This window comes from Ursus maritimus, unplaced genomic scaffold (assembly GCF_017311325.1).
Source record: "Ursus maritimus isolate PB19 unplaced genomic scaffold, ASM1731132v1 scaffold_11, whole genome shotgun sequence".
In the NCBI taxonomy this organism is placed as follows: domain Eukaryota; kingdom Metazoa; phylum Chordata; class Mammalia; order Carnivora; family Ursidae; genus Ursus; species Ursus maritimus.
Window position 1 is genome coordinate 5434502 of NW_024423453.1, and position 23756 is coordinate 5458257.

General features: G+C 39.4%; 1 protein-coding gene across 2 annotated transcripts in view; it reads left to right on the top strand.

Moving 5' to 3' along the window:
• The first annotated feature begins 13 nt into the window (after positions 1 to 13).
• Positions 14 to 23756, top strand: part of EGF (epidermal growth factor) — an 89025-nt gene continuing 65282 nt past the window's right edge. For both annotated transcript variants that reach the window (XM_040626248.1, XM_008689428.2), the window contains exons 1-2: positions 14 to 577; positions 22675 to 22874. In XM_040626248.1, the coding sequence (XP_040482182.1) occupies positions 451 to 577; positions 22675 to 22874 (327 nt within the window). In that variant the 5' untranslated portion in view covers positions 14 to 450. The remainder of the gene's footprint in view (positions 578 to 22674; positions 22875 to 23756) is intronic.

The following is a 23756-nucleotide window of genomic DNA, read 5'->3' on the forward strand; positions in this document are numbered from 1 at the left end:
GTTTGGGGAGAAATCCTATCGCTGTATTTCTTCTTTCAGCCTCATCAAGGGTCGTGGTCGGAACTTTCCATCCCTTTCCTTTTCTGCTCTCTCTAGCCATGGCCTACACCGCTCTCTGCCTGTCACAGCTACGTCAGCGTCAGGCCTCTAGAAGTCAGTGCCCGTGAAACTGCGAAATTTGTCATATGGGTGGCAGGTATTTCTTACTGACTTCCCAAGGACTTCGATAAAGAAATCTTTCCCGAGGGTCCCTTACAGGCTACAGGCCACTGTCGTGAGGTGCAGGAGGGGGAGCTGGAGGACTACAGCGGAAGAACAGAGTGAAAGATGCCCCAGGGCCGCAGGCCAACCCAAGGGGACACGCTTGGGGTCAGACGTCCCCACTCTGCCCGGGCTATGCTCAAGCAAAGTCAAGTTATTTTCTGTTGAAAGTTCAAGCCCATCGAGATTATGCTGCTCTTCCTCATCATTCTGTTGCCGGTAGTTTTTCAGTGTAGTTTTGCTAGTCTCTCAGTCCTGCAACGCTGGAACTGTCCTGGAGGCTCTCCCTCAGGAAGGGGGAATTCTACTTGTGTGGGTAAGTAATCTCATTAGAAGGAGCTCACATCCTCCCAGAAACTGCCTTCATAGACCTGTTCATTCTATTGTGTGGACTTGGGCGTTTTTTTCTGATTTGTCTTTGGGTCTGTTCGCATAATTTTTGTTTTCTAATGCATGTCTATTTCCTTCCTGGTTGTTAGAGGTGATCTGCTACCAACTATAAAAATTCTCGGCTCTCAAACTGTACCCGTGCGTGTGAGTGAATATGTCTCACTTATAAGTAACAAAGTAAACCTTTGTCTTTATTCCGACATGAGGAGTAACTACTCAGCTGGTCAGCTTTATATTGGAAGCTGGGGAAACAGATGAATTTTTGGAGGGAACTGTTTCTATATAAGCCATAAAGAAAAAAATCCTTCTTTCTGATAACTTTGTATAAGAACTCAGAAGTAGCTAAAACACCAGTGGAAATTGGGAAGGGACTAGGGAACAAACGTGATTCTATCATTTTGAGAGCTAAGTTTCAAATTAAACCTCCTCTCCTCTCTCCCCTCTTCTGCTGTTTCTGGAGCTCTGAGGGCAACTTCAGTTTTTGAGTAACAGGTGCATTGAAACTTTGAACACTGCTAAGAAATGACAATATGCCACACCCTCTCCCATACTAAACAGGTTTTTCATCAAGGAGAAATGGGACTTTTACCAAATGCAAATAATCATCCTGCTTAAGGACTTTGCCAGAAAAACATCTCTCACTCTCTCCCCTCCTGCCTCCCCTTACCCCTTCCCTTTTTCTCTTCTCTCCCTTCCCCCTCCCTCTCTCCATCTTCCTCTTTGTCTCTCTCTCTCCCTCTCTTACTGTTGATTTGGTTTATTTATTCCTTGGGTGAGTCTCCAACCTGCTGCTCAAACAAGACAGCCATTTCCATTCATTAGAGGGCATAAACTGCCTGACAGCATACCTTTTCTGTTGTCCTGACCTTTTGAAAAGGGGTATGGCTCCCAAAAAGAGGTATAGAATGAGGGAAACACAGTAAAGTTCTCAGAAGAGAAACCTTCGGGAGACAACATAAAATAATGGGGATAAAGAGAACAATTCTGAGTCAAACTGCTGACTTTGGGCTCCTGCCCTGGCTCTCCCATGAAGGAAGTTACGAATGAGGAAATCAGGTGCTCTTGCTCAGAATCTCAGGACTCTGTCTCCAGGCAGTGCTCATTGTAACAAAGTGAGCAGAACCCTGGGGTACTGGAAGGAAGGACCGAATTCTGGGGATCTCTACATCTCTGGCACCTAGAGCATTTCCACTTTCATAACATGTACTCTATAAATTCTTCCTAAATGAATGAAAAGTCTCTCCCTGACCTGCTAATCACATAGTCCTAGAGAATAACTATGGACAGGGGGTGACAGTAGGCAAAATGACTCCACGAACCTGTTACTCAGCTGTTGGAGCAGAAGAAAAGCTTTTGGACAGTTATGTCAAGGGGACTGGAGCCTCTCTGGGGAGGAAGAATTTTCTGAGAGTGGTTGGCAAGTGACCAGAGACAGGCTCGGCCCTCTGCATGTGATGTGAGGGGAGATGGTAGGAGCCAGTCAAGAAGCAGAACCAGAGAGAGCAAAAAGTAAAATAAAATAAAATTACAGAAATAAACTGTTACCATTAGCTCTAGAGTCTCAGGGAGCAAACCAACCGATTCCTGCTTGCAAAGGAGCCTCCACCTGTGCTCCTCGCTGCCCCTACCGGTGACTCAGAGGAGCCTTCACTAAGGCCGGTTGCACCAAATATACCTGGAGCCCAGGACTGAGACAGCGAGTCACGCGGGACTGTGTCACAGAGTGGAAGGTTTTAGAAGCCAACACACCTCATTTCAAAGCCATACTTGAGTAATACTGGAATGTCGCTGGGAAATAATAATACCCCCGTTTCGGGACTGTTGTGGGGATGACATGAGATAACACATAAAATGCACCTAGCATAGGGGCTTGCAGATGGTGCTCAATAAATGTCCCCTTGGCTCCACCACATCTTGGCTAAAACCCCTTGATCAAATGATACCAGGAGATGCCTTATTTGAGCAGTACAGTGCTATGGCACAGACCCCACAGAGTATAGAATGTCTGTATGCCACGTTGTGACTCAGCCTCTGCTCCCTCGTTCCTTGCGAGTCATGGGTTTAAACCCCCTGCTTTACACTCCACATCTCGTGTGAGCTGATAACTGCCTGGGTCACACCCTGTGCCCCCTGCATTTCAGAGGATAGTATTTCTCCTCTCTAAATAGAGTGCTATCATCTGTTTTTCTCCCAATTAAATTCTACTTGCCTTTTTACTTGCCCTTGGCATTGAGCCACACCACCTCTGGCCAGCAGGAAGAATGCTTCGTGGTTTGACAAGATTCAGGTTACTTTATGCCAGGTTGTCATTCACGTGACTGCTAGCCAGATAAACCACTTGATAACACAGAACTGGGTTTTCTTCTCATTCCACCCCCCACCACCCTTCCTGCCTTTTTTTTTTTTTAATTGAATGAGGATTTTATTAGTCTCTATTTGAGCTAGAGTAGGTGAGGAGAGCAATACGGAAAACTGCTAGCAAGTGACTTCTGAACTTTCAAGCCTATTTGCCCCGGAGGAGAAAAATCAGTTGAAAAAAGGAACTTTTCCTGTTTGCCATGTGTACCTATATTATTTATGTGAACTTTCTTAGTAAATAAAGGGTGAGGAAGAAGTATAAGCCAACCCTGAGACAGCTGGCTGCAGGAGGGATCCTGGGGCAGTAGGTTAGCTAACTGGGGGATCACTGTCAGCAGTAAACAGTGAAATCCCTATTTCAGCACTGGCTAAGGCTTGGCCAGCTTCCCAGTCAAGTGCAAAGTGGAGTAATTCCAGGATCAGAATCTTGTTTGTTTTTTCAGCCAAGGTTATGCAAAAGTGTTTTTTTTTTAATCTAACTGCAAAGAAATTATAGAAATGATCTGTAATGTATACCATGTGAATGAAACCACCCCTCGGCTACTCAGTGGTTTGTAGTCTTTGAGGGGTATTTGAGCTTAGTGGTAAAAAACTTAAGTTTTGGAGACAGACCTGGGTTCAAATCCCATTCTGCTGCTTGTGAATCATGTCTCATTTTCCTTAGTGCAAAACAGAGATAATTATTCCCTCAGGATTGTTGTTGTCAGGATTATGTTAATGTATGTGTTTTCAATGCTGGCCACACATTACAGTCACCAATGTCTAGGTTATCACTCTGGTCCATCTGGGTCAGAGTCTCTTCTTGGGGTGAAATCCAGGCATCATTTTCTTTGTTATTCTTCCTTGGCAATTCTAACAGGCATAATGGGCAGCCTCGGTTCAGGACCACTAAATTAATACATATGAAGTGCATAAAAGAGAGCCTGGAGTATAATTAGCACTCAGTAAGTCTTAGCTGCTACTTCTATTTTTATCATTGTTAAATCATTTTTATTGGTGGTAATAGTAGTAGTATTTTCTAAATGTGGCTTGGTTTCTTCTACAATAATTAAATTTTCTTTTTTTGCACACAGAAAAATGCCATATTGAAAAACTTGATGATAGTTTTACCACATTAAAAAATGTAGTCAAAATCATTTCAACATTTATAACTTGTATTTTTGTAATCAGAAGAAATGTTTATTAAAAATACAAAAACATATCAGACTGACTTGAGTCAGTATCTATGCGGAACTGCAATTCTAATGTTTGTCTTTCTGTGATATCAACTGATAAAAAATTGCGCTAAGCACAAATTAAATCTGCTTGTTAGATTTCTTACCAGTAATAATTTTATTTTAATAACAATAACAAAAACAAGCCACTTGAGAATGATTATTTAAATTTCTTGCATGTTTTTTCTTATATTTGGAACCAGTTTCTCTAAGATTTTTAAAACTGTTGAGGGGATATAAAGAAATAATAAAATAATTATTTAAATGAACTTACATTTTGAATTAGTTGGGGTTGTCCAAATAGTTGACATTCAATTTAAAAGTTGGAAAGTGGGAATTCTTTGTTTTTGTTCAGAAGAGAACAGCTCATTGTTTTCCATTAAAAATAAATGTACTAATAATTTGGCTCACATAAATTGAGAATCTTACTTTACCATCTACAAATCTGCCTTCGTAAAAATCCATTTGAGATAATTTCTTGTTTAGTATGAATGGTTGTTTTCTTTTCTTTTTTTTTTAAGCATCAGTAATCTCCAAACTCCATCCCATCCAGCAAACAATTAAAATGCGGGCACATGCTCTCAGGATGTGTTTCTTTGTCAGTTCCTTACATGTTTTCGATACCTCAATGATGAACTTTACACAACATATAATATTTCTAATATTTCCTTTCCACACAGAATCTTTTTTGCAGTCTCTAAGTAGTACACATCCTACTTGGGAGAGACTGTTCTAGAGAAGTAATAAAATGATGGAACAAATGCTTTAGCTTCTCTCTGTTCACTTAAGTATGAAGAGAGAAACAAAAGGACTGCTAATTTCTTTTTTTTCAAGTAAGGGGACTTATTCATGGTAAATGATTTTTCTCAGAGCGTATAAGAGAAGAAGTAAGAATGCAGCAGGGCTGTGCTGAGATTCTTTCATAAGGACCAGAAGACCATACCACATCCCTGAGGATGAGCTGGAGTTTCCGATATTTCAAAGCTCTGTGGCCTGCTGGGGTCACTGTATCTTCAGATTTTTAAATAAAAATGTCCTGTGCTTCTATCCTCCTTTAGACGGAAACCCCGTGTCTCCCTCCTTTATTCTGGAGGGTTCCTGGGCATGGGGAGAGTGATGTGATATGGAAGGCTCTATATCCCTCGAGTCCTTCCACTGAATTATTGATCTACTCTGTGCCTCCCTTCCCTCCCGTGCTGTCCCTCTCTCACACTGCATCACCTCACACTGGACACCACCCTGTTTCATTTCTCATATATGAACCATGAGGGTACAGACTTTAACTGAGGGCTTTGGACAAAAACTTTTGGCCACGTCCTGATCCAACACATCAGACACTTAAAACAAAATATTTTTCATTCTTGTCCTTAAAAAGTAAGTGATTGTTCTCTGTGGCAAAGACTTGCCAGCCGTCTCTCTTTCTTGGCATTAGCCTTCTACAGTGGTAGCTGGCCCCCTTCCTCCCTCGGTTGTGTTATCTGTACCTAGCCCTCTTTCCTTAACCTATTAAGGAAATCTATCAATCTATTTCAAATGACCTACGCAGGACATTTTATTTATTTATTTATTTATTTATTTATTTATTTATTTATTTAATATTTTCAGTATAGTTAACATAGAGTGTTAGATCAGTTTTAGGTCTGCAATATAGTGATGTACCAATTCTGTACGTTACTCAGTGCTCATCATGATAAGCATACTCTTAACCCCTGTCACCTATTTCACCCACTCCCCAACTGCCTCCCCTCTGGTAAACATCAGTTTGTTCTCTATAGTTAAGAGTCTGGTTTTTTTTCTCTCTCTATTTTTCTTTGTTCATTTGTTTTGAATTCATATAATATTTGTCTTTCTCTGACTGATTTATTTCACTTAGCATTATACTGTCTAGATTCATCCCTGTTGTTGCAAATGGCAAGATTTCATTCTTTTATATGGCTGAGTAATAGTCCGTAGTATATATGTGTATGTACATATATCCATATACACACCCCTTCTTTATCCATTCATTTGTCAATGAACACTGGGTTGCTTCCATAATTCGACTATTGTAAATAATGCTGCAATAAACATAGTGGTTCATGTATACTGTTTTCTAGAGTGGCTGCACCAGTTTGCATTCCCACCAATGGGTCATGAGGGTGGCTGCACCAGTTTGCATTCCCACCAATGGGTCATGAGGGTTCCTTTTTCTCCGCATCCTCGCCAACACTTGTTTCTTGTGTTCCTAGTTTTAGCCATTCTGATAGGTGTAAGGTGATATGTCCTTGTGGTTTTGATTTGCATGTCCCTGATAAAGAGTGACGTTGCACATCTTTTCATGTTTCTGTTGGCCATCTGGGTGTCTTCTTTGGATAAATGCCTGTTCGTGTCTTCTGCCCATTTTTATTTGGATTATTTGTGGGTTTTTTTAGTGTTGAGTTATGTAAATTCTTTATATATTTTGGACACTAACTCCTTATTGGATATGTCATTTGAAAATATCTTTACCCATTCAGTAGGCTGTCTTTTATTTTGTTGATTGTTACTTTCACTATGCAGAAGCTTTTTCTTTTGATGTAGTCCCAGTAATTTATCTTTGCTTTTGTTTCCCTTGCCCCAGGAAACATATGTAAAAAAAATGTTTCTATGTCTGATGTCAGAGAAATTACTGCCTATGCTCTTTTCTAGGGTTTTTATGGTTTCAGGTCTCACATGTAGGTCTTTGATCCATTTTGAGTTTATTTTTGTTGATAGTATAAGAAAGTGGTCCAGTTTCATTAGTTTACATGTAGCCGTCCATTTTTCCAAGCTCCATTTGTTGAAGAGACTGTTTTTTTCCCCATTGCATGTTCTTGTCTCTTTTGTTGAAGACTGTTGACCATATAATCATGGGTTAATTTCTGGCTCTCTATTCTGTTCTGTTGATTCATATGTCTGCTTTTGTGCCAGTACCACCCTGTTTTCATTACTAGAGTTTTGTAGTATACCTTGAAATCTGGGATTGTGATACCTCCAGCTTTGTTGTTCTTTTTCAAGATTGCTTTGGCTATTTGGGGTCTTTTGTGGTTCCATATACATATTAAGATTACTTGTTCTAGTTCTGTGAAAAGGGCTGTTGGTATTTTGATAGGGATTGCATTAAATCTGTAGATTGCTGTGGGTTTTAACAATATTTGTTCTTCCTATCCATGAGCACAGACTGTCTTTCCATTTATTTGTGTCATCTTCAATTTCTTTCATCAGTGTTTTATAGTTTTCACAGGACAGGTCTTTTACCTCATTCATGAAGTTTATTCCTAAGTATTTTATTCTTTCTGGTATGATTATAAATGGGATTGTATTCTTAATTTCCCTTTCTGCTACTTCATTATTAGTGTATAGAAATGCAATGGATTTCTGTGTATTGATTTTATATCTTGTGACCATTCAATTCACATATCAGTTCTAGGACTTTTCTGGTGGAGTCTTGAGGGTTTTCTGTATAGAGTATCATGTCATCTGCAAATAGTGAAAGTTTTACTACCTCCTCACCAATTTGGATGCCTTTTATTTTTTTTTTCTTGTCTGATTGCTGTAGCTAGGACTTCCATTTCTATGCTGATTAAAAGTGGCAAGAGCAGACATCCATGTCCTGTTCCTGTTTGTAGCAGAAAAGCCCTCAGTTTTTCACCATTGAGTATGATGTTAGCTGTGGGATTTTCATATATGGCCTTTATTATGTTGAGGTATGTTCCTCTAAACTACTTTGTTGAGGACTTTTATCATGACTGGTGTTGTACTTTGTCAAAAGTTTTTCCTGCATCTACTGAAATGATCATATGGTTTTTATCCTTTCTCTTCTTGATATGATATATCATGTTGATTGATTTGCAACCCAGGAATAAATCTCACTTGATTGTGGTGAATGGTTTTTTTTAAATGTATTGTTAGATTAAGTTTGCTAATATTTTGTTGAGTATTTTTGCATCTATGTTCATCAGAGATAGTGGCCTATAGTTCTCTCTCTCTCTTTTTTTTTTTATAGTCTCCTTATCAGTTTTTGGTTATAGGTTAGGGTAATGCTGGCCTCATAGATTGAATTTGGAAGCTTTCCTTCCTCTTCTATTTTTTGGAATAAAGAAGAATAGGTATTAACTTTTTAAATGTTTGGTAGAATTCACCTGTGAAGTCATCTGGTTCTGGACTTTTGTTTGTTGGGAGTTTTTTGATTGCTGCTTTAGTTTTGTTGCTGGTAATCAGTCCATTCAAATTTTCCATTTCTTCCTGATTCAGTTTTGGGGGTTATATGTTTCTAGTAATTTATCGATTTCTTCTAGATTGTCCAATTTTTTGGCATATAATTTTTCATAATATTCTCTTATAACTCCTGTATTTCTGTGGTGTTGGTTGTTATTTCTCCTCTTTCATTTCTGATTTTGTTTGAGTCCTCTCCCTCCCTGTCTCTCTCTCTCTCTCTCTCTGTCTCTTTATGAGCCTGGCTAGTGGCTTATCAGTTTTGTTGATCTTTTCAAAGAACTAGCTCCTGATTTCATTGATCTGTTCTATTGTTTTTTTTTAGGTCTGTTTTGTTTATTTTTGCTCTAATCTTTACTATTTCCTTCTTTCTGGTTTTAGGTTTTGTTTGTTCTTTTTCTAGCTCCTGTAGATGTAAGGTTAGGTTGTTTATTTGAAATTTTTCTTGCTTCTTGAGGTAGGCCTGTATTGCTATACTTTTCCCTCTTGGACCAGCTTTTGCTGCATTCCAAAGATTTTTTAAAAAGATTATTTATTTTGAAAGAGAGAGAGAGCACATGTGCACACGCATGAGCGGGGGGAGGGGCAGAGGGAGATTGAGAGGGAGAGAATCACAAGCAGACTTCCTGCTGAGTATGGAGCTGGATGTGGGGCTTGGTCTCACAGTCCTGAGATCATGACCTGAACCTAAATCAAGAGTCAGACACGTAACTGACTGAGCCATCCAGGTGCTCCTGCAGCCTAAAGATTTTGGACCGTTTGTGTTCTTTTTTTATTTGTTCTGTGTATTTTTTGATTGCTTCCTTTTGATGTAGGCAGGCTGGATCCAAGAACCCAGAGAGGGTCCCACAGGATCAGTCAAGAGGGTCCTTGGGTATATGCAAGACAGAAATCAAACACGAGCTAGGAGGGAGTCAGAATAGAGTTTATCGAAGATATAGAGAGAATGCAGGTACAGACAGAGGCTGGGAGGCTCAGAAAGGAAAACAAAAGAGAGTCGGATCTTTGCTTGGGGTCTGGGGTTTTTATTGAGGATTATGGTCTGCTGTACGTGTCCTCTCAGGCATCCAGGAACTGGTCAGATCAAGGACAAGGGCCCAGGTGTCCTCCATAAGTCACTTGAAGCCAGGGGTTCTCGGCGTCTAGATGTCTAGCCCCCGTGGTCTGGAATATGCACAGGATGGCCTCACCCAGTCATTCTTGCCCAGTCCTTCCTTAGATGTTATCTATTGTGCGGGAAGACTCTAAAGAAATCATTAACTCCTTGTCCCTTACAAGGAAGACATACATTATTTGTAGTATGAGGTATGTGTAAAGCAGGGGTACAGGTCCTAGCAAGAATAGAAGCAGGAAAAGGAGTGAAAAACAGATTTTTATGGAGCCCTTTAGTTTTTCCTATCTCACTTTGATGCTGGAATTTAGTTAATGTATGGAAACTTCAGTTGTTTTAGCCAAATACTAGGCAGAAACTTTTGCTCTTATCACCTCTTGACCTTCCTTCTAAGCCTGGAGTTTGAATTGGTGTGTACATCTGTTTTCACTTTATGACCTTGATTTTCTGATTCTCCCAAGCCTGGCTAACCACACTAATGTCTCTCAGTGTCTGGGTTTCCCAGGTATGTCCCAGGATGCTTAGTACGCTGGAATTTGTGTGAGTGTGAAGGCATTTGAGAGCCAGCAGACACCTGTGACAGTGACTCATGGTATACATTGATTTATTTGCTAGCCCCCTCCCAGTGACGGGATAGAAAAGGCCTCTCAGAGAAAAGCACTACCTTCTTCTCTCCATTCAGAACAGCCTATCGGGGGCCACCTGGGTGGCTCAGTCGTTAAGCATCTGCCTTCGGCTCAGGGTGTGATCCTGGCGTTCTGGGATCGAGCCCCACATCAGGCTTCTCCGCCATGAGCCTGCTTCTTCCTCTCCCACTCCTCCTGCTTGTGTTCCCTCTCTCGCTGGCTGTCTCTCTCTGTCAGATAAATAAATAAAATCTTAAAAAAAAAAAAAGAACAGCCTATCAGGGTGCTGTAGATCAGCTTTGTGTGTGTAAGTGGATTTCATTCATGAAGTGGTTCCTTTTGTGGGTAGATGGTTGCCAGGATACAGATAGTCCGAACAACATCATGGCACCTGCCTTGTTCTTCAGCACATGGTATGGTGGTTGAGAAATATTTCATTCATTTCGATACTTTTCTGGTTAAAATTTCAAAAGCTTGAAGAAGGATCTTTCTTCTTCCATAGATTCTATCCTTGTATAAACAGATCAGTGATAGAGGATCAATCAAACTCGATACTATATAGTTGCTGACACCAATACTCTGTATTATGGGCCCTTCCCTTATGAGGTTTAAAAACAGGCACAGAGGCAGAAGCTACCAGGAATCTTCTGGTGTTTTTCTCCCTCCCTCTGAAGCATACAGCTATTCTGTTTAATGTAGAATTTTCAACAGATGAATTTAACCTCTCCTTGGTCTGCAGGGAGACTGCAAAGGCTATTGGCATTAACGTTAATTTATGCAGTATGTGGAAATGTGCATTTTTTAGATCCAAGCAACATTGTTCAGAATCTTAAAAGCTCTAAGTGGATCCAAAAGTTTATTGTATTTTGGAAAACAAATTTGAATAAATCAACTGAAATTTTTATTTTATTTTATTTTTTAAAAATTTTTATTTATTTATTTGACAGAGATAGAGACAGCCAGCGAGAGATGGAACACAAGCAGGGGGAGTGGGAGAGGAAGAAGCAGGCTCATAGCAGAGGAGCCTGATGTGGGGCTCGATCCCATCACGCCGGGATCACGCCCTGAGCCGAAGGCAGACGCTTAACCGCTGTGCCACCCAGGCGCACCAACTGAAATTTTTATATGTCTTGGTTATCGTAGGGCACCATGGCAACAATTTCATCTAATATGCCCAGGGTCTCCTGAGGGAGCAGTGGGGTTCCCAGCTCAGAGGCAGGTGTGGAGCCAGCTGCAGTTTGCCTGATGACTTAGGGACCATATTAGTTGGATTTACCAAACTAACTTTGACAAAATCCAACAAGTGGCTTAAAAACCTTCCTGCAAAGGAACTAAAGGTCGCAGACAATGCTACTAATTCTTCAAGCTCAAGAGAACAACGAGGGAAGGACAGAAGGACACTTCTCTTATTCCTAAGCTCTTTCTTGGTTGCATAAGAGACAAAAACAATGTTAAGTCTCTTTAGACTTGACAAAAAATAAGAAAAAAAAAGAGAAATTAATAAGACAGCCTGAAAACTGGATTTATGTTTATTAATATTAGCGATGAACCACACAACAAATGTAAAATTTGCCTTGAAATGTTAGCTAATGGTAACATGAAGCCTTCAGGACAAGCAAGGAATGTGAAACGACTTTTTCTGATTTTTACAATTGTGTTCAAAGTTAGGATATTAAAGACTACATTTACTAAGCTTAATAATAAAAAGTTAGAAGGCATTCGAGATTTCTGACATTACAGCAAAAATAGACAAGCCTTTTACTATAGTGAAATACATATTCCTCTGCTTCCTGCTGTGGTAGAATGTAGCTAAAATAATACATGGAAAACCGCATAACAACAGATTAAAATGTGTTCTTTTGTCAGAGAACACTGTTGAAAACTTCACAGAAAGCATTACTGAAATTTTGAAGAAAAAGAATTTTAAAAATTACACAGTTGAGTGAAAGTAAAGGTGCTTCTAATATATCTTGGCTTATGGTATTTTCCAGAAAGTAAGAGTCAGAACTTAACTGGCTACTCACTATATGTGAGGAAAAATTCTAAGCATTTGACATGAAATAATTTATTTGGTCTTCATAATAATTCTGTGAGGTAAATACTGTTATCGTCTCCATTTAAAGATGATGAAACCGATACACAGAGAGGTTAGTTAATGAGCTAAAGGTCACACAGCTAAGAAGTAATGGAGCCAGGAAACAATCAACAGGAGCTTTCTGTCTCCAGTGCTAGTGATCTTCGCCACTTTTGCATTTGTCTCTGTTTCAACAATGAAATGCACAAAGAACTAACATTTCTGTTTCAACAATGAAATGCACAAAGAACGAATACTTTTTCATTAACCAATGAAGGAAAAAGGCATCAGAGAAGAAATTCTCTCCATAGTCAATGCCTTCTTTATATATTGACAAATGTATTATGGAAAAAAAAAGTGGTATAAGTATACACAGTGGCAATGGAGCCATTGCATTTACTGGCACATCAGCAAAAAAGATTCTTAGGTAAGATCATAACGGGACCCTATACTGCAGTCCTTGACAGTCTCTCAGGGAAGCAGTGTTGTCAAGAAATTGAAGGTGCAATTGCACAAAGTGCTATGGGACATCATGGATGTCTTTACTCCTCTAAAACAAGACTAAATGGGTTCTTTGTAATACTTTGTATTGGATGGGGAGTAACCATGAAACTATTCTTCCCGCAGGCTTGCCGTAGAATGTCCTGAAGCAAAGCACTTAAGAGAGCAAGTGTTACATAGTTTTCTTTTTAAAAAGGGATACGTGTTCCAATTTTTTTTTTACCTGTCTGTGATGACAAACAGATGTACTAGTAATGCTACTCAAAAAAATAACTAAAACAATAGAAACTTATTCCTTCAAATTGAAGGTGATGTTCTAACAAGTAGGAAGTGACTGCTGTTTGTAAGAAACTTGTGTATGAAGAGAGCAGTTTGAAAACAGGTGTTTGGAAAAATCTCCATTGTTATGTGATTAGGTTGTTGAGCAACCTAACGTCAATATGCCACCTATTAAAAATTCTTATGTCTGCACACTTAAAAAAATCTTATAAACAGATTTTTTGGTACTTTAAAAAACTTCTAAATAATTTTTGTCCCTTTTAATTGCTAAAAATATAAAATATGACACTTTCTGGTTAGTTTGCATTTACTGGTTGACATCTAGGAAGATAGAGATTTGGCAGTCTAATTCAATAAAATTTGTGAATGATTGATGTATTTTGTACATACAGCCAGTGAAGCATTTCTTTCATTTTATATAGATATAATTGTGAAATATGTTTTTTTGGGTCTCTGACAGCTATCAGAGTATCAAAACATTGAACTTTAAGCCAAATTTTTTAATTCTCATGTTACATTCAATCTCTTTAGTAAATGCAAACTAACCAGAAGGTATTGCATAATCTCAATTTTTCACATGCAGAGGGACTTTTGGGGCTGTGGGATAGCCCTAGCTGGAAATGTTCAGCAGAGAGTAGGAATATAGTAGAAAAACACAGAAGACAGATGAAAATAGTGATTTCGGAGTCTTATCACATGTGTGTTTGTGTGTATGTGTGAACATCTGGAAAAACTTTTCTAATGCTTTAATGTTGGTGAATGCATTTTAGTCTGGTAGCAGCAGTTTTTAAATAAAATTGAGCATAATTTATGATGATGAGTTGAGAGATATTTAAACATGTTTATTTGAGATGAGGGATTACCTACAACACAGGAATCTTATAACAGGATTCACTGTTCTGTAAAGCTGCATTTATATGCGTTTTTAAAAAGTTATACTGAGCTGTGGTATTAACCAGGAGATAGATACATAAGTTAACGGAACAGACTAGAAAGTCCAGAAATGGACTTGAGCTAATATGGTCATTTGATCTTTGACAAAGGTGCAAAAACAATTCAATGGAGACAGGATAGTCTTTTCAACAAACGATGTTGGATCAATTAGGTATCTCTGAGCAAAATAATGAACTTCAACCTAAACTGCATACCTTATACAAAGATTAACTCAAAATGGATCATAGACCTACATTTAAGATGTAAAACTATACAATTTTTAGAAAAAAAGCAAAGGAGAAATTTTTGTCTTGGGGTTAACGGTTCTCAGAAATGACACCAAAAGCATGATAAATAAAAGAGAAAAAAAGTTGATAAATTGTACCTCACCAAAATGAAAACTTTCGCTCTGCCAAAGACAATGTCAAGAGGATGAAAAGACGTGCTGTCTGCTGGAAGAAAACATTTGCAAATCACGTATCTGACAAAGCACTCATATCCAAAGTATATTTTTATTTTTATTTTTTTTAAAGATTTTATTTATTTATTAGACAGAGATAGAGACAGCCAGTGAGAGAGGGAACACAAGCAGGGGGAGTGGGAGAGGAAGAAGCAGGCTCATAGCGGAGGAGCCTGACGTGGGGCTCGATCCCATAACGCCGGGATCACGCCCTGAGCTGAAGGCAGACGCTTAACCGCTGTGCCACCCAGGCGCCCCCCAAAGTATATTTTTAAAAAAATGGGGCGCCTGGGTGGCTCAGTCGTTAAGCGTCTGCCTTCGGCTCAGGGCATGATCCCAGAGTCCTGGGATCAAGCCCCACATCAGGCTCCTCCGCTGGGAACCTGCTTCTTCCTCTCCCACTCCCCCTGCTTGTGTTCCCTCTCTCGCTGGCTGTCTCTCTCTCTGTTAAATAAATAAATAAAATCTTTAAAAAATTTAAAAAAATTTAAAAAAATCTTTCAAATGCAACAATAAGAAAATAAATAACATAGTTAAAAATGGGCAAAGGATTTAAGCAGATACTTCACCAAGGAGAATATAGAGATGCTAACTAAGTTCATGTAAAGATGCTCCACATTATTAATTATTATAGACTGAACGTGGCCTATGTTTTGTTTTAATTTCTGGAACTTGTGAATGTTACCTTAAATGGCAAAAGGGACTCTGAAAATGTGATCCTGAGATGGGGTGGATATCCTGGACTATTTAGGTGGATCCTAAATGTAATCACCAGGGTCCTTATAAGAGGGAGGCAAGAACATGAAAGGAGGAAGAAGGCAGTGGAAGTGGAGAGAGATTTGAAGAGTCTGCACTGCTGGCTTTAAACACGGTGAAGGAATACATTAGATATAGGGAATGCATATATATGGGATGCAATATATTCTAAAATTAGAGATGCAGTTATCCAGGTGATGCAATTGTAGGAATCCATTTAAAGGGACCCAATTTTGAACTCTTATTATTATTATTATTGAAGTTTCAGGTGTATAGCTTTCTAATCCGACATCTGCATACAATGCAAAGTGATCACCACCACAAGTCTAGGTACCATCCGTCACACACGGTTGATCTCCTCCCCCTCTAGTAACCACTTGTCTGTTCTCTGTATTTATAAGTTTGTTTTATTTTATTCTCCCTCCCTTGCTCCCTCTTTCCTTCCTTCCTTCCTTCTTTCCTTCTTTCCTTCCTTTCTCCCTCCTTCCCTCTACGCTTCTTCCCTCCCTTCCTTCCTTCCTTCCTTCCTTTTAGATTCCACATAGGAGAAAATTCATATGGTGTTTGCCTTTCTCTGTCTGACTTTTTTGCTTAGCATACTACCTCTAGGACCATCTATGCTGTCACAAATGGCAAGATTGTACTTTTCATGGCTGAGTAATATTCCATTCTGTATATCTGTGTACCATATCTTTATTCATTTATATATTGATGGACACGCCATTTGTTTTCTTATAGTGGCTATTGTAAATAATGCTACAGTGAACATAGGGGTGCATATATCTTTTGAACTAGTGTTTTTGTATTCTTTAAATAAATATCCAGAAATGGAGTAGCTAGTTCATATGGTAGTTCTATTCTTAATTTTCTGAGGAATCTGCATTCTGGTTTTTGTAGTGACTGCATCAATTTACTTTTCTTCACACCCTCACCAACACTTGGTATACTTGTTATTCCTTGTCTTTTTGATAATAGCTATTCTGACAGATGTGGGGTGTTATCACAGTGTTTTGATTTGCATTTCCCTAGTACAATTAGTGATGTTGAGCATATTTTCCTGTGTCTTTTGGCCATCTTTGGGTCTCCTTTGGAGAAATGTCAACTCAGATTCTCTCCCCACTTTTAAATAGGGTTGGTTTTTTTTGTGGTTGAGTTGTAGGTGTTCTCTATATATTTTGCATATTTACATCTTATCAGATACATGGTTTGCAAACATCTTCTCCCATTCAGTAGGCTGCCTTATCAGTTGGTGACGGTTTCCTGTGCCATGCAGCAGCTTTTATTTGATGTAGTCCCATTTGGTTATTTTTGCTTTTGTTACTCTTGTCTTTGGAGTCAGATCCACAATGACAGCACTTAGACCAATGTTCAGGAGCTTACCTCTTATGTTTTCTTCTAGGAATTTTATGATTTCAGGTCTTCCATCCAAGTCTTTAATCTATTTTGAATTAATTTTTGTGTGTGGTATAAATAGTAGTATAGTTTCATTCTTTTGCATGTGGCTGAACCAGTTTTCCCAACACCATTTATTAAAGAGACTGTCCTTTCTCCACTGTATGTTCTTGGCTCCTTCGTTAAAGGGATCCACTTTCTAATTGGTTCCTGGAAGGTGAATGCAGAGAAACTGGCCTTAGGGTGAACATGCCTAGAGCAGTCTTTCCTGAAGTGGGTTTCTTGACACAGTTGAAATATGAGACACTATCCAGTAAGAGTTCCTGTTAAATTCAATTTGAGATAAACAGTATAGCATGATGTTTAAAAGCTAGACTCTGTGATCAGAAAGACATAACTTTATTATTCATAAATAATATAAATCTTATTTATTGGCCATGTGACTATAGCAAATTAACTGCTCTAAACTTCAATTTCTTCTTCTGCACAATGAAAACGCTGAGAGCTCCTACCTCCTAGTGTTACCCAATTAAATGAAATGATGCGTTCAATGTGTTACCCTAGTGATAACACCTAGGATGTTGGCTGTTACTCTTCCGGTGATATTAACCACCTGCCTTCTTGGAGCATCAAAAAGTGTAATGGCCCATTAAAGACGGAGAAGTCCTATTGAAAAGAACAAAACAAACCACGTTTGCAGAGCCTTCTCGTCTCGGTTAGTATCCTGAAAACCTGGGAGTAGAGCTCTTAAGCTTGATGATGGGAATTGGGGTGAGGGTTAGGTTGGGGCTATCTTCTGCTTTAGATGGCATGTGTTCACTACTCGTCTGGGACTAGGTAGGCAAACTTCATTCACATATTCCAGCAAGCAAAATTGAGCCGCAGAGCTTGTCTTACAGAATTAAGATTTAAATTCACCTCTCTGGCTCCCATTTCTGGATGTAGTGTTCTGGGTCACTTGGTTTCTTTCTCACCTACCTTGAATGTTGACACTAATGAATAAGCTGAGAAGAAAGCTATGATTGCCCCCAAATTAAATGTGTGCCCTTTCAAGGACGACAATTAAAAGAAAAACAGATGGAGATGGTCTTTTAGAGTGAAATAAAAGTTTCTGCATTTCTTAAAACCCAAGTTACCACTCAAGGCAGCCCCTTGAGAGGCAGACTTTTATCAGGCGCTTATGGAATGAGCAGGGAGAGGAGGTGTCTGGCTTTCTTCCATCAGGTCTGTCAGTTTATTTATTTTTATTTTATTTTTTTTTTAAGATTTTATTTATTTATTTGACACAGAGAGAGAGAGAGTGCATAAGTTGGGGGAATGGCAGAGGGAGAGGGAGAAGCAGGCTCCCTGCTGAGCAGGGACCCCTATGCAGGGCTCAGTTGAAGGCAGCCGCTTAACTGACTGAGCCACCCAGGCGCCCCAGGTCTGTCAGTTTAAATCTACATTCTTTTTCCATTGTGTATTCCAAGGTCCAGAGCTCCCTTTTCACTGTCTGTCCTGTGAACCTTCAGTCTGTCTCCAGATTTAGAGCAGAAAACCAGTGGTAGGAAGAGCAGGGTGCCATGTTGGCCTGAGAGAAGACAAGGATTTTCTGTTAATCTGGTTGCAGGATCTTTTCTGTGTTATCTAGGTCCTGTGAGTCTTTGCCCCCAGGATGCAGAAGACCTTCGCTTTCTCTTCTCATTGACCTCTGTGAGGCCACTCCCCCCAGTTCAGAGCCCTTGTAGAGGTGCCTCTTGTGAAATACTGTTTCTGCCACCCACTTCAATCAAAACCTGCTTGTCCTAACTGATCTCTAAACCAGTTCTTGGAGTCACTAATAAAAGTCTTCAGTGTGCTCCAAACATTCTGGCCTCCTTTCTAATTTCCCAAGATCCCCGACTGATCCCCAAGGTTGGGAAGTCAGAGGTTCTGATTGATTTGCTATGACCTGTTTGCTGCCTTGGGTTTGTGTTCCTTAGAAATGATGTTTGATTTTCTCTGCATTTCCCTCTTGCTGAATGGCACCCAAAATAAACGGCATAGGTTTTGACCTGGGAAAGTTTAACTGTTCACGCATGCACACCCTGCTGACATTCAGATCCACGGACTGTAGCACACCCCGATGTGTACAGTCTCTGACAGTCTGAAAACACTATCTTAGTTATCATTTCCAGTCGTAGTACAGAATCACTATTCTACCAAGCCTAATTCTCAAAGTCTTTCATTAAAAAAAAATTATATTACATTTCAGGTCTACAAATACTTACCCAGGCCCTGGTTTATACAAAAGGATGCCAATAGTGTAGGAAAAGAAATGACCAGTGTTTGAGGGAAGTGGAATTAAAATCAGTTACATGGGGCTCCTGGGGGTTCAGTCAGTTGGTTAAGCATCTGCCTTTGGCTCAGGTCATGATCTCAGGGTCCTGGGATCGAGCCCCCTCTGCTCCTCCACCCCCCTGCCCCTCTGTGTGTGCTCTCTCTCTCACTCATTCTCCCTCTTAAGTAAGTAAGTAAGTAAGTAAATAAATAAATAAATAAATAAAATCTTTAAAAATTTTTTTTAAAAATCAGTTACATAAATAAAATGAAGATAGTAACATCTTGACACATGACAACTCAGACCAAGTCAGGAAAAAGGGCGATATCTGACTGCCAATTCCAACTCTACCACCAACCAGTGGTGAGTCTTTGGGAAACATAACTGAATTTCCTCACCTGAACTAGATCTGTGCTTTCCAGTTCACCAACTGCAAGAATCATTTGGAGTGTCTATTCAAAAAACAGATTGCTAGCCCTCGGCCTAGCCCTACTGAATTGGAATCTCAAAGGAAGGGATCTGCAAAAGACACGCACACCCACAGCACCCTGTGTGATTCTTCTGAACAATTTTGGGGAACACTGAATTAGGTAATATTTAGGGTCCTTTCACTTCTAAGAGGCTATGGTAAACCCTGGATGCCATGATTCACCAGTGAATGGGAAAAATCTGAAGAGAAAATTCATTAGTTAATTCATACTTAGTAATTTAATAAATATTTTCTATTTATTTTTTGAAAAGTTACTGAAATTAATGTTATGGTTTGTGTTTTATGGATCTAGGGATTCTTCAGATTTCTCTTTTCTCTTCGATTTTTTCATTGTCATATCTGGCCTATCTAGTTCATGGTGTTATGTTAAGCATAAATGAGATTAGATGTGAAAGTTTGTTGCTATCATCATTATTATTATTGCTATTAGTAGAATAAGTTCTGTAGGATTGACTCTGCTTTTATGAAGTTGATGTATCTGTTGGTGTCTTCAGCTTTGTTCCTATGGTTAAAGCCAGACAAATGAGCAAAGCACAATTATTTCTGGATTTATTCAAAAATTTTGAGTACCTATTATGTACAAAGCATTATGTTATATTCTGTCTAAAATGTTTAGAGTGCCTTTTCTTTCTCCTTTTTTTTAAAAAGAAACCTGGGGGGCACCTGGGTGGCACAGCGGTTAAGCGTCTGCCTTCGGCTCAGGGCGTGATCCTGGTGTTATGGGATCGAGTCCCACATCAGGCTCTTCTGCTATAAGCCTGCTTCTTCCTCTCCCACTCCCCCTGCTTGTGTTCCCTCTCTCACTGGCTGTCTCTATCTCTGTCGAATAAATAAATAAAATCTTGAAAAAAAAAATAAAAGAAACCTGGAACCCTCCCATTTAGTAATACTTTTATTTATTTTTTGTAAGTTTTATTTCTTTTGTAACCTCTAAACCCAACGTGGGGCTCAAAGCCATGACCCCAAGATTAAGAATCGCATAATCTTCTGACGGAGTCACCCAGGTGCTCCCATTTAGTAATACTTTTGAATGAATAAAATGTTTTATTGGTCTTTTCAATGTATCAGTACACTAGGAAATTAATAATATGAGTACATTTATTCAGTTTATAGAGAATGCATGATACACATTTCAAAGAAACGATTCCTAGTGATAAATCTACAGGCCCACCGTTCAGTAGCTATCAGTTTAGGGTGCCTTCCGTATGCCTTCCTTTCCTCTAGGACACATTGCTATGGGAGAAATGAGTTACACCAATGTTTTCGTCCAGGGGTTCAAATGTGAACAGGGGCACAAACGTATGTAGTGATACCTTGGTTCTGGGAATCAACAATGGCAAATTATGTTTGCATAGTGCTCCGCAATTAATAAAATATTTTCTCATCTAATTTTTTATTTCTGGGACACCTGGGTGGCTCAGTCAGTTAAGCATCTGACTTTGGTTCAGGTCATGATCTCAGGATCCTGGGATCAAGCCCCACATGAGGCTCCTTGCTTAGCGGGGAGTCTGTTCTCCTTCTCCCTCTGCTCCGCCCAATTGCTCGTGCTCTCTCTCTCTCAAAATAAATAAATAAATATTTAAAAAAAATACAATTTTATTTCTTTCCCCAATAATCCTCTGATGTGGGCAAGGAGGTCCTGTGAGATATGTAGGGAAGCTATGGTGCCAGGACTAGAAACAAGTCCTCTTGGCTCTCAGTCCAATGCCCTTCCCATTTCTTCTAGTATACGTCTGGTTCCACAGCTGGATTGGCAATAGAAAATGGGCTCTCCTCCATATCTGTGCAGGTGGCTTCTATTGTGGGAAAGACACAGGAAGAGTGATTTGAGCTAAATGTCTTAGACACTTATGCTGGCACCTATTTCAAACTCTCATGATCTTGCACTTCTTCCTTCCTCTTGGCTCTATTTTGATATCCTCTAAAGCAGAGTTAATGTCTTCTGACCATAGAACATAATCCCTGAGTAAGAGGAGGTTAATCCATCATTTCATTTAGTCCTTACAACAATAAACAGATTTACTATGTCACATTAAGGTATTAAAAGCTAATGTGAAAACAGAATAATGTAAACCTAGTGGGGAAGCAAGAATATGTTAGCATTCGTCTCCAATGCCCCACTCATCCCAGAGGTTCCAGAGTTATCTAAAGGCATGGTGGAAGGAGCTCATCATCCTCAGGCAGAAGAGACCAAGGCAACCACCCTGGCTGCAGGAGACGAAGCTATTCTCTGGCATTCTCTTGAAGCATCAAAGGCAAGCTCTGTGCAGAGTCAGCCAATAACTTGTGCTGAGGTTTCCAAAGAGGTATCGGATTCCCAAGCAGGTGTTGACTACTTGGGAGTCCGAATGGGAAAGTGGCCATCACCTGGAACAGGAGATGATGGGGTTAGAGTTCAGGGCAAGGTCCTGCAGGAATCAAAAATCCAGGGAGGTCCACTGCTCAAATTTAGCAAATAAAAATATAGGGCAACTAGTCAAATTTGAATTTCAGATAACCAGTGAAATAATTTCTTAGTGTAAGTATGTCCCATGCAATATATATGTAACTCAAATTTGACTGGGCATCCTGTGTTTCATATGGCAATGCTAACAGGGACAACTCTTCAGAGCTGTCATGGGATGGCATCTCAGCTTGCCCTGCTTCCACTTAAGACCTCCTGTTTTCTGGCGCCTAGGTGACTCAGTTGGTTGGGCGTCTGCCTTCAGCTTGGGTCGTGATCTCAGGGTCCTGGGATCAAGCCCCACATCGGGCTCCCTGCTCAGCGGGGAGTCTGTTTCTCCCTCTACCCTTCCCCCTGGCTCATGATCTTACTCTCTCTCAAATAAATAAATAAAATCTTAAAAAAAAAAAAGACCTCTTGTTTTCCCTATCTTCTCTGTCATTACCCTGAGGTTCTGTTCATAAGGTAAGAAGAGGAGGTGGGTTCCATTTCCAAAATGATAATATCTGTAATATTTCCAATTTGCATAATTAAAATTTACATTCATCCAGAGCCTATCCACAACAGAGTATAGGAGGTGGTTATTTTCTAATATAAAATGGCATTTTACAGGTAAGAGTAGAAATTGGTTTTCTCTTCAGATAGTTCTTTTTTCCTAACTTGGGAATGTGCATGTCTTACAGTCAATTTGTGAAGAAGATGATTTATAAAATTAATGGTGACCATCCACAGGAACTTGTTCTTCATGTAATATTCTTTATTTAAAATATAAAACCAGGAATTAAAAATTAAGCCTACTTGTATTGGTTGTCATGGGGAAATGTTTACTCTAAGTCAGATAAAATATTGAAAATATACACTTCGGTTTCTTTCAGGTCCTGCACCCTTCTTGATTTTCTCCCATGGAAGCAGTATCTTTAGGATTGACCTGGGAGGAACTAATCATGAGCAATTGGTGGCAGATGCTGGCGTATCAGTGATCATGGATTTTCATTACAATGAGGGAAGAATCTATTGGGTAGATTTAGAGAGAAAACTTTTGCAAAGAGTTTTTCTGAATGGGACAAGGCAAGAGGTAAAGTACATCCCCAAAGTATTTAAGGGATTTTTGTATAGGCTGGCAAACGTGGTATTGTTAATTTGTAATGTATATATGAATGAAAATTACATTTCAATTCAAATGTTTCTGGCATTTGTAGATATCGTTTAATTTGCATCTGTGGCATGTTACTGAGCAAACCTATAAGCGTGGCACTGATATTCAGAAGACCCCAAAAGGAGTCAGGATGTCAATGGAATTTTGAAACTATATAAGTTTATTAAGTCAGATCACCATTTTATGGTTTTGTTTTTTTTTTAATATAATAATTTTTTATTATATGTTAGTCCCCATACAGTATATCCTTAGTTTTTGATGTAATGTTCCATGATTCATTATTTGCGTATAACACCCAGTGCTCCATGGTTAAAACAGATTACTTACATGATTATTTTTGGCTCCAGTGGTTCTCAGCCGAGAGCAATTTTGCCCTTCCAGGGATATTTGGCAGAATCTGGAAAGATTGTTGGTTGTCACACCTGTGTTGGGAAGGAGAGAGGATGTGCCGCTAGCATCTCATGGGCAGAGGACAGGGATGCTACTAACCATTCTAAAATATACAGGCTGGTCCCCACTACAAAGAATTATCTGGCCTCAAATGTCAGTTGTGCTGAGTTTGGGAACCCTGTTTAGTCTAAAATGTCTGTCATGGGTTTTAGCACCTGATATTTAGAAAGAAAACCTTTTTTGATTATTTTTTTAAAAGATTTTATTTATTCATTATTCATTTGAGAGAGAGCACAAGTGGAGGGGAAAGGCAGAGGGAGAGAGAGAAGCAGACTCCCCACTGAGCAGGGAGCCCAACTCGGGCTCAATCTCAGGACTCTGGGATCAGGACCTAAGCCAAAGGCAGATGCC